General features: G+C 32.9%; 1 protein-coding gene across 2 annotated transcripts in view; it reads right to left on the reverse strand.

Moving 5' to 3' along the window:
- LOC115229146 (protein FAM102A) overlaps positions 1-12,628 on the reverse strand; it is a 232,310-nt gene that overhangs the window by 818 nt on the left and 218,864 nt on the right. For both annotated transcript variants that reach the window (XM_029799563.2, XM_029799557.2), the window contains 3 exons: positions 6,490-6,544; positions 5,001-5,112; positions 1-889 (listed from right to left, as the gene is read on the reverse strand). The exon at positions 1-889 is cut by the window's left edge and continues 818 nt beyond it. In XM_029799563.2, coding sequence (XP_029655423.1) covers positions 837-889; positions 5,001-5,112; positions 6,490-6,544 — 220 coding nt within the window. In that variant the 3' untranslated portion in view covers positions 1-836. The remainder of the gene's footprint in view (positions 890-5,000; positions 5,113-6,489; positions 6,545-12,628) is intronic.

The raw sequence follows: 12,628 nt of genomic DNA on the forward strand, positions 1-12,628 counted from the left end.
AGTGATATTTCAGCAATCTAATAAGACATACAGCTTTAAATCACTGTAAGGTGTGATGTATGATGTGTGTGTGTGTGTATGTGTGTGTGCACAAGCACACGCATGTAGTTGGATTGAGAGATGGCTAGAGGTGAATATAAAAATGAAGAGATTTAGACAAAGATTAATAGGGATAGATTAACTGATAGATGAACAGATAGATAGCTGAATAGGATAAGTAGATGAACAGGCAGAAAGATAGAGAGTGATGGGGAATATATAATGAGAGAGAAATATAACTACAGAGCAGAATATATAGATACTGAGGGTGATAGGGAGATATATGGAAAGGGAGTGAAAGGAAAAGACTGATCAGGCTAGAGAGAAAAAGATAGCATGGACAGAAAAAGACAGTAAGAAACAGATAGACATGAGACAGAAAGAGGAGGGAAGAGATAGAGAAGTAGACCGAACTTAAATTTTCATAGTCTATGTTTACTTTCCAGAGGAGCCATGGGAAATCTAGTTAAAGTTGTCTCTACAAAGGGATTATTTTTAACTTTCTACCACATTTATCTGTGTTTGAAATTTTACAGACAAAAAAAAAATTTGCATTGGAAACAAATTGATAGATAGACTGACAGGCAAAGTCTAAAGGTAGGACAATAGTTCAGAAGTTTTGAAGAACAGAAAGGTTTTCTCCACATGACCAGCATTGTGGTGATAGGTTTAAATATCAAAAGACAACCAGGAAGCAACTGCTGCAGAAATCCCAATATTCCCACCAAAAGAGACCCATTTACAAATCCCCAAGAAGGCAATTGGATCGTATCGATGCAAAATCACCATCATCATTTTCAACGCAAGGCAGTCTTTCCATCTGTATCAATAAACAATTGAAGCCCAGATCCTGAAAAGAGAGAAACATTAGATATTAGCATAGGTTCAATAGCAGTTGATGGAAAAGATATTGATATAAAATTTAACCAATGTTTTAAACTATGAATATATAGTGTGAATTAAGCTTCATATTTCCCCATGAAAACTTTACCAAATATAATAAGCTTGTCGTTGCTATGTAGTCCAAGGCTGTGTCAACAAGAAGACCTGCAACATGAAGTTAATCATACCACACATTCAGAGCACCAGATGTATCATACTTTCATCTGGTTGAGGACTACACTGCACATGTTAACATGTAGTGGCAGTGCAATGTTGCAGTCTAGAAAAGAGGTTATTGTCCCACTGTCCAGTCTAATTCTGTACAACTCTCCTGCTATTTAGCCACAGGTCAATTTTGATGCAGGTGACTTATGATGAAAAGAATTCCAGCTGTCATCATTATGTCTTCTTTAGAAGAGTCTATAGCTTTAATATCTAATATGGCCTTTCTTCTTTTAATATGGTGTGATTTGAAAATATTTAGTAAATATTTCTAGTATGCTGAGTAAATACATAGAGGTTTCCCTGTATGTAGAATCTCAGGGTAGTGTTTGGAGTTAAGAGCTCTGATGATATGACATCTCTGTGTGTGTATGTGAGAGATACACTGTGTGTAAGTAAGATGGTGAATTGATAGAGTTGTCAGAGCATTAGTCAGAAGTCCTCATAGTATTGGTTCCAGCTCTCCATGCTTAAATCCTATCAAGATGAATTTCATCCTTTCAAAGTAGGTAATGATAAAGTATTAGCACGCCAATGGTAATGCCAAGCAACAACAACCCAAGTTGGTGACTTTTCCTTTGGGTGAGTGTCAGAAATGTGCAGAGGGGAGACTGGCATGCATGGTCAACTGCTAGTCTTTCCCCCAACAAAATCTCACACAGGCCTGCACAAGCTTGCGTATGTACAAACTTGACTGGCAGAGGACCCCATGTGCTAGAATGACATGAGTATCGAAGATCATTAAATATGAGGTAGTTTTCAAGTGTAGAAACAAAAACTGTAGCCACTTTTAAGAATAGCTTAACATACTGAAGGTTTAATATATTATGAAACTACCTCATTACATTCTCAAGGATCAGGTGAAATACTCTCACAAAGATCATCACTTTTTAACGTCTGCTTTCTACACCAGTATAGGTCGTACTCGATTATTCATTTTTAAAAACGTTTTCGATGAAGGAATTTTAGTATACTAGGGGAGTCAAATCTCAAACTGCTCTAATATTTGGGTAGATATTACAAATTAAATATGTTCTTTCCCTTTTTTTCTTGAGCACATTCAGCATAGAAAACCTATTTCCACAATTCCAGATTGCTTAGAAGAAAAAAAATCAAAAGAAAAAAAAATCAAAAAACTATTTTATGCATGCTTCACCAAAATTCTAGAAGACTTCAAGAAAATTTGATTATTGTCTGTGGGATAGTTTCAAATTCAATGTAAACTCAAGGCTTATTACTGAATTTGCTTTAGTTTGTTTTAATTTCCATCTGTTTAATTGAAAGAGGAGCAGTTGCAACTATGACCTTTGCAAACCCTTCAAGGCAAATGAAATAGATGCTTAAAGATCCATAGACTGATGACTATAAAAAATATTGAAGCAGTGGCTATAAAACTCCAGGGAAATTTTGCAGTGGGAAAGAAAGACTGGGAAAAGCTATTTATGGTAGAGTTTAAGGAATACAATACAGAAGAGAATGAGAAGAAGCTGCAACAAGTGATTAGACATGTGAAGTCCTCATTTATATAGCAGTTCATATTTATTTGTATTCCCCTTCATATAAACAATGTTTTCTTTTCTTTTTTAAATCCTTAAATCCTTAAAAATATTTTAGCCCGAAGGTCGTGACCATGCTGGGGCACCACCGTTCGTATTTTATGAAAAAATCTACAAAATGTTCACTATAAATTTATATAAGTGAATTTCAGATTATTTCAGTATTTTCTTGAGCCCACAGTTTAGCATTAATGGAGTATCCTATATGCTTGTACATCAAGTTAAATGTTCATATATTTAAAATACTGTACAATTAGAGATTAACCAATGATATAATTTCCTATGGCACAGCACTTGCTGACAGAACATTAATCAGAGAGTAAAACCCATTCATTTATTTTCTCATTGTCTTTCACATAAATGATTTCTTAGCTGCGTGGTTAAGAAGTTTGCTTTGCAACCATTCATTTTCAGTTTCAGTCTCGCAGTATGGCATCTTGGACAAGTGTCTTCTACTATAGTCCCATGCCAAACAATATCTTGCGAGTGAATTTAGTCAATGAACTGTGTGGAAGCTCACTGTGTGTGTGTGTCTTTGTGTTTGTCCCTGCCCCACGGCTTGACAACCAGTGTTGGTTTGTTTATGCCCCTGTAACTTAGTGGTTTCGCAAAAAACACTAATAGAACATGTACCATGCTAAAAAAAGGGACAGGGGTCTAATTGTTCAACTAAACACTTCAAGGCAATACCCCAGCATGGTCACAGTCCATAGACTGAAGCAAGCAAAAGATAAAAGGTAAAATAAGTATCACCTCCAACCATATATACACTTACATGTGTAACACCATGCTGTTCTACTGGCTCTTTTTCTTTTTTTTTAATACAAACAGTCTAGACAGTATAATTACCCACTGTAAATCTCTACACATGGTAACTCAGTCATTTTCTAAGTTTAATTGAAATAAGCTGAAACACTACACAGTTCCAAATCAGACAACTATCCATCTATTTACAGACTAACATTGCAAGTACTCTTACCCCATACATTTGCAAACCAAATTATCTAATGATATCCTATGAAAAAAAACAAATGTGCAACATGTAAAAGATTATGGAATACAATTATATATTCAAAATAGTGTATCCTCAATATTTATCCACAAATATAATTATAATTAACAAAAAGTTGTGATATACTTATTAGCACAATTCATGCCGAAGACAATTATTGAAATGCATCTTTCTTCTACATCTACTGATCTAATAACCTCTGATCCTAACATCTCCACATCATATGTTTTTTACCTTCTACTTGTTTCAGTTATTGAAGTGTGGTCATGCTGGAGCACCACCTTGAAGGGTTCAGTCAAACAAATCAACTCCAGAACTTATTTTTTTAAAGTTTGGTACTTTTTGCCCAACCACAAATCTAAGGCAATGTACACAAACACCAGTTATCAAACAGTGGAAGTAGAGGCAGAGACACTGACACATTACACACACAAACACACACAAGGGATTGATCAACCTGAGACTGTAGTAGAAGACATTTGCCCAAGGTGTTGTGTAGTGGAACTAAACCCAAAACCACATGGTTGCAAAAGAAGCTTCTGAACAACATAGCCATACCTGCATCTATACTACAAAAATTTTATAGAAATCATTATAAAACATTTTCTCCCCAAGCAGCGTAATACAGGAACTCCTTTTCTCTTCATAGGGTCTCTTCGGTTATTAACATACAAGACTCCATAATTACATAGTAACACCTCTAATCTAACACAGTCATCCAAATTTTCAAACTTAAGAGATACAAAATCTTTAAGCTTCCTTGTTATTTATAAAAATACTTCAGTTTATTTATCACGAGTTAAATTTTCAAATATTTCTGCAAAATATTCTTCTATAGTAACACAATCATCATCTTAATCCTCTCTCTGAAATTAGGAACACAGTCGACAGCAAAGTACAAGATTTGTTTGTATTGACCACCAACTGATGTAACACAGTTTAAGAGTTTTGATTCATATCCACCGTATTTGATAAAAACCATAGCTGCTTAACATACAAGAAATAGCATCCAAATATTCCTCACATTATATTCTACCTTCTTAAAAATATTTAATCATATTAGACAATATAATCGGATACACAAAATGAAAGAATGATCCTGGCTGAAACACCTTTGATCAGGTCCATTCCATCAGAACTGACAGGGGCTAAACAACTAGTTCTCAATTCCAAGAAAAAGCAAAAAGAACATATGTATAAATAAAGAAATGTAAATCTCATTCATCAAATATATGTAGAAAACACATGGTATATAAATTGTTTTAATAGTTAGAAAAACTATATCTTACGTTCTTCACTGTCATCAAGGCGTAGATCTGTTCCTTTTATAAGTTCTTCTACAAGGTCTTCAGCATCAACTCTTGTTGAATCTACTCGACGTTCAATTGGGTCTTCAAGTTTCTAAACAAAAAGAAAAAAAACATTTTTATGAATTTAATAAATTCTCATACAATATATTTGAATGATAACAATTACTGTTTTATCAACCTGCATTTTGTTTACTTAATAATAATTAAACTTACCAAATTCCCCTCAAAATATGTACTTAACAATTACTGCTAATAAACTACCCGATTTCTAACACAAAAAGTATTTGAAAAGCTATGATTTATCATGGTTTAAGATTTATTTTATGCTGACCTAGGTTAAAGAGTTGCTTCCATACTTTCTAAATCACAGAGCAAACATCGTCTGTATAGCTAAAAGCTTAATTTAGAACATATAGGACATACATTGTAACATACCGTTTAATATGCAATCAAATAAAATAGGATTTTGTTTTATTTTTCACAGACCAGTATCAATAATAAAACAATTACAAAATGCATCCATAAAAAGACCATCCTCTTTATCACACTTTAGAAAGACTCGACAAAATTACACGATGATTAAAATAGTACTCAACAGTATCAACATTTCTGATCCAGAAAGTTAAGATTAAGAGAAAGGAAAGGAAAAAGATGATCGAAACGAAACGTCAAAATTTTCAAAACTGCATAAAATTATCTCCCTTATATTTAGTAGCTTTAGAGTTATTCCCCTTTAACAATATATTTTTAAAATTTGTATGCAGTAAATAGTCCAACTATAAAGCGATCTAAAATAATGTTTTAAAATTACAAAATTGTTAGAATAAAATGTTAAAATATATACAGATATACGCTCCATATGTGAATATACATACTGATCAAAGAGAAATGCATTTACAAAGATTTAATGTGCAACAAAAGAATTGTTTCTGATTGTCACCAAAGACTAGCAATTTTGAAAGGAGGAGGTTAGTCAAATACCATTAACATCAGCATTTGACTGGTAAATGCAACAGTTATGTATCTCATCTTCTGAAATGAATTATCACAATAATTAGATTATGTCTCATCTTTTGCATTTCTATTCATACAACACATCGATCTAATCATCATAGAACTTATTCCTGAATTTGACATTCTCTCAGATTGAAGTTGAATTTGGAGCAGCTTGTTTATACATTTCCTCTTTTCTACATAAAAATGTCTGACGTCAGGGTAACTTCTTCACAGACACCTAAATATTACAAAGACCAAAACAGTTGTTTCCATCTAAACTATATATTGATTATAGAAATAATTGTTATTCCATTCAATTACATTGCTTTGGTAAATATTTATAATTATTTCAACCCAACTCTCAAATAGATGTTTCATTTATAGGCTTGTTTCTATAAAGGATTTTACACATATGAAAATCAAAAGAATATATTCATAAAATATGCTCACATAAATATTTCCAGATACTTACACGTCTTCTTTCTATTTTTCCAGAATCATTCAAAGCAGATCCTGCACTCGGACTTCTGAATAATAAAGAAAATGAAGAATGAATGCATGTGTACGTATGTGTGAGAGTGCATTTATACATACAAACATATGCATGCATACACACACCATTCTATATAACACAGCTCAATGATACACTCCTCAAAGAAAACTAGAATATACTTCATAAGTGTGTATATAAATGTGTACTTTTATAAGCGTGTACTGTATAAGTGTGCATATTTGCTTATATCAAAATCAATGCAATAGATATTAACAATACTCAGCAATTATTCTGTATATATAATACACATAATACATATGTATTGTGTGTGTATTATATATAACATAGAACATGTATATTTCAAATGCAGTGTGTGTGTGTACAGTAACCCATTGCCAAACTAAGGTTCACCTATTGCGATTTATTATTTAAACTTCTGGTGTTGCTTTGCATTTATAATAAAATATATACAAATTATAAAAATAATGTAAAAAATATACAGTACTGTTTCTACTTCATCAATTTTCACCTATTGCAGGGAGTTTGGGAACTTAACATCCACAATAGTCAAGGGATTACTGTATCATCACCATCATTTAACGTGTGTGTGTGTGTGCGTGTGCGTGTGTGTGTGCGTGTGCGTGTGTCTCATTGTATGATAGCTGTAAATGAGTGGCAGTGTCATTCACTTCCAATGTTCTGCGAAAACATGCCTGGTTGTGGGCAAGTATTAGCTTACTTGGAAAAAGTTGAGAGCTGGCAATAGGAAAGGCATCCAGTCATAGAAAAAAATCTGCCTCAATAAACTCTGCCTCACCAATGTGAGCAAGGAGAAGTGGACAAAGTAATGATGATGATAATGATGCATATATGAATGTATGTAGACACTTGAATGCAAAAACTTCAGTGGAAAGAAGATAAAAACAGAGTACTCAATACTGGAGGTAGATGACAAAATATATGATATACATTAAACTCAAAGTTCAAATTTCTTTTCATCTCTTGTTGTCAAACAAAATCTGAACTAGAAACTATTTCAAAGAATTTTCAGACAAAAATAAAGAAAAGGATTTGATTGGATCCCTGTGTGATGATAAACTTGAATTCAAAAACATTATTTGACTCTGTGTTTTATAAATATAAAGCAAAAAAGAAAATATTTGAATGAGTGAATATAAAACTAAATCTAAGGCCATTCATAGTATACTGTAATAAAAAAAAAAAACATAGGTTAGGGTAAAGTAAGAAGGAAGAAAAAAGAATGCAGCTAAAACCTATAACAAAAAAAGAGAAAGCAGCTAAAGGAGATATAGAGAGCAGATATCATTGTTACTTAGAATCATCATCATCATCGTTTAACGTCCGCTTTCCATGCTAGCATGGGTTGGACGGTTCAACTGGGGTCTGGGGAGCCCGAAGGCTGCACCAGGCCAGTCAGATCTGGCAGTGTTTCTACAGCTGGATGCCCTTCCTAACGCCAACCACTCCAAGAGTGTAGGGGTGATTTTATGTGCCACCGACACAGGTAGCCTAATAGATAACAAAAAAATAGTTAAAGAGAAGACAAAGTTGAAATTGAAAACTGTCAAAAATTTCTAATTCTGAATTTCTTGGTTGTGCATCAGACATGTTATATAGAAAGTTTTCCAAATTATGCGAACAAGTGCTCAGGATGTCAGTTCTTGAGTTCAACTAATAATGAAACTCTCAACTAATATTGAAATCTTTTTGTTTAAATGTAAATGACAACCCAATTTCTTTGTACTGTTATGCTTGAAAGCAAATGTAAAAGCAAGGATATATCATTTTATCTTAAAGGAGACAATGACTCAATCTTCTGGAAGTGAATATCCTGTTTTTGGTCAACAACAAAATCTTGTGCAAGTAAAATCTCATCTTAAATTCATTTTCTGATGATCCTATGTAAGATTTTGGCTGTAAATCATTTTTTTTTTCTTTTTCAACCAATTCCACCTTTATACAAAATATATTAAGGAAATAGCAAGTTTGTTTCCATTACATGAGTTGTTACCCAAGTTCTTGAAATTATGCCTTCACTCAGTTACAGTATTACTATTAGGTGACATATTTTCTTTTAATTGAATAAACTACAAAACTTTTTGTAAACTTCAACTGGATTTCTTTCAATACCCCAAAAGTAGTATTATACCACAGGATATCTGTGACAATTATAGGCCTGTTTTATATTCTATCCGAAAATATACCTAGAAATATTTATCTTTATTCATGCACCCAGTTGGATGTTTCCTCTTTGTTTTCAATTTCTTTGTTTTTTTTTAATAGTTCAAGTTTTGTTAGACAATCAGAGATGCAGAACTCAGAATTACAAAATTTGAAGTTTTCAGAATTATGTTATATAGAATACATACAAATATAACACACACACAATGGAAACCATTTATTGTAACCACTTCAATCCTAATAAGTGAGTAATTTTGAATTCATTTTAGATAAAGAATTTTGGACCATTTATTTTTAATAAATATAATCATTTGATAACATTATCCTCTGTAAATGCAAGGAGTTGTTCTAGAAATTTGCATTTAACAGTGTTGCTGTGATAGTGGGGACTATATTAATGGTGATAGTAGTTGTGATAGCAGTAAAGACAAAAGTGCATATGGTGAGATTTGTACCCTCAGGACAGGCTTGTGAATGAAGACATTATAAAAAGATATAACAATGTATATATAACACAATTTCATATACATTACATTTTCAGCAAATTTACTATTGCCTCAGATTTTGTTTTTATTTTTCTTTATTGGTCAATAACTTTTTAAAATCAATTTGGTAAAAAGTTTTTTTTTTTTTGTATTTGGTTGGTGACCATGTGGAGACAACATTGGATCAAGAGAATCCTTTAGTCTTGTTGAAGGGCTGGTATCACAATAACCTGCACCTAATACTCTCTGTAAAATGGTAGGAAATAAGGGAATCCAGCTGCAGGAACTGAACCATAGAGAAATGTATAAGTAAGACATATTTTTTGGGTCTATCTGAAAGGGAAGTAACTGAATAACAATGGATTTGAACCCTGACAACCTGTAGTCTAGTTCATGCCAGTATGGAAAGTGGATGCCAAATGGTGATGATAATTCCCTGTCAAATACCAAAACCTTGGAATTTTATTAACACTTGTTCAGTTAAGCATGGATTATTTTCCATTAACCCTCAAGCGTTTATTATTTTGAATATCAGAGACATCAGAACTGCAAGAAAACTATTTTTCAACAAAAGTTTTTAAAGATATTTTCTCATATAACATGATTAAGGAAGATGGAAATTTTGTAATGGTTCTACTAGTTATTAAAATAAAATCATTTCATATATTTTCTGAAATCATTAATAGTATACAGTCTCAATGTAATTTCAAATACAAACAAAATATATTCAAGGACAAAAATTTACATTACGATTTTCATAAATGTACACATTTAAAAAAATGGAAAGCAGTACCGCAGACCAAATCCACTAACCCATTCCAATTTAATATGTCCCCCACTCCACCCCTCCAGATTCTAAAGCTCTGATATTCAAAATATAAACACCCACACTTGAAAGCATAAGTGCCAAATTAACAGATATTTTAACTGAAAAATATGACCCACAATATGTTAACATAATATTGTATATGTGTATTCTTAATCATGTGCAGCCATGTTGTGTCATGGGGAAATATTACACTGCTTACAGACAGGTGAGAGTTGGTGACAGAAAGAGCATCCAATCTGCATCAAGAAACTGACCCATGGAAATGTGGATGTTAAAAATGGCAATTATGATGTGGCTTCAATGTTGGATTTATGTATATTTTATAGTGAAGATGAAAACATCATGCATCGTATTGTAGAAAAATACTATGAAAATATTAGCTTGAAGCAATTATTTGATTTTTTATTTTCTTATTTACTTGTTTCAATCATTAGACTGTGACCATGCTGGGGCACCACCTTGAAGAATTTTTAATTGAATTAATCGACACCAGTACTTTTTTTTTTTTAAAGCCTGGTATTTATTCCAGTGATCTCTTTTGCCAAACTGCTAAACTACAAGGAAGTAAATACAGCAACACCAGTTGGCAGGCAGTGGCATGATGGATGCACACATGCACACACAATGGGCTCCTTTCAGTTTCCATCTACCAAATCCGCTTACAATGCTTTGGTTGGCCCAAAGCATTGTAAAAGCATTGGCCCAAAGCATTGTAAAAGACACCTGCCCAAGGTGCCATGCTGTGGAACTGAACTCAGAACCATGTGGTTAGAAAGTAAACTTCTTAATCACACAGCCATGCCTTTACCTATTTATTTTAAAAAAGAAAAGAAACTTATCCATCCTAATGTACACATTTAGTAATTCATTTACAAATTGTTCATACTCATATTGCTTTTAAAATCCCACTCATGATGAACTTCTAAAACTTCTGGATTTGGCTCATTCTCTTCTAAATGTAGATACATAACAGCCTAGCTTATTTCTAACACTATCATTGTAGGTTCCACTTCAACTTTATTCTCAATAGCCAACCAGTTTCCAAGCTCTTATTTTTGTATACAATCTTCAGTTCTGACAAGAATTTCATTTGTGATGAACTCTAATTCTTTGTTAACAAGAATTTTTCTGTTTTTTTTTTTAGAAAATCCATTTTCCTTTCAAAAAAATTTGAACAGTTCTCTCAAAGACTTGACTCAATGATGCTAACATGTACAATGCAACAAGAAAGGAAATCCATTTTACAATAACATTTATATCAGATTAACTTTGAATAAAATGAAGTTCAATTAAAATTCTTGGACATATTTCTCTTCAGTAATAAACCTTTTACAGGTTATAATACTTTGGTTGCATGAGTGAATTAAATATGAAGTACTTAAAGGCAAGAAAATTAATTCCACGTTCTTTAATGGCAAATTATTTTTGTGTACTGTTGTCAATTAACAAGATAATTTTTCAATTTAACTACAATTCTCATTTGATCATTTAAGTAAATACCATGTTTCCCTGAAAATAAGACAGGGCACTCCAAAATGATGCACTAGGGCTTATTTTCAGGAGTTCATATTTTTTTCGTGTACTGAAAAACAATATTATGAAATAGAAAATTATGAAATTGCTAAAACAAAAATTACAAAGAACGATGTACATTGACAATTTATTATGACAGAAATTTATTAAACAGAAATAACAAAAAACGATCTATATTTACTTGATGATTTACATGTTCTTTTACTCAGAAACAACAGTCATGTCATCGTCCTCTGGAATGTCATTGTTCTGTAAATCACCAAATTCCAAAATTCTTGCAAAGTTTTCATGTGACTCCATTTCTTGCAGAACTTTCATCCCCAATCTCTCATGTTGAGTAATAGAAGTCTCATTGAATGAGAAGTTCTTGTTCAGGTAGCCTGCTTGTTGCGCATTGGCAACACAGCTGTCTGATTTTGTTCCATGAATTCATCACCCAAGTCACAATTTCTTGCAGGCTGGATTTCACAAAATTTCCATGCTGATTTCTCATCATTGTTTTCAATATAGTCATTGATTTCCTTGAATGGTTTATTTATTGCAATGTCAAGAGTCTGCAGATACGCAGTCATTCCTGCAGGAATCAGGATTTGATCTATTCTCCTTTCTGTAAGGAAGTTCTTCATGCCTTTTGTGCTACCTGAATCCCAGACCTCTTTGACCTCCTACCAATGTGCACCATGCCTTTTCAGTTTCCAGAATACGGATGCCTGAAATGTGTTCAATTTTATCCTTCCTACTTTTAGTGATGATTAGAAGTGGAGCTTTACTTTCATCAAGACGAATTGCCAAAATACATGTAACTCATGCACTTTTGTAACCAATGGAGGGAATGTAGATTGATGATACACTCCTTTGATCAATTGTCAGTTGAGATCCTTGGCCCATGAACACTGCAGTTTCATCCATAGCAATCATGTTTGAGTGATGGTGTTTAGAAAAATCTATCCCATCAACAAAGGACTTAAATGCAAGTGCACATTTAATAATCTCTATCTTCCAGTTTGAACAGTGTTGCCGGCCTTCTCAGAGAAAGTTCATGTTGCTGATGGAAACCATCCAGCCAGTG

This window comes from Octopus sinensis, linkage group LG2 (genome assembly GCF_006345805.1).
Source record: "Octopus sinensis linkage group LG2, ASM634580v1, whole genome shotgun sequence".
NCBI lineage: Eukaryota > Metazoa > Mollusca > Cephalopoda > Octopoda > Octopodidae > Octopus > Octopus sinensis.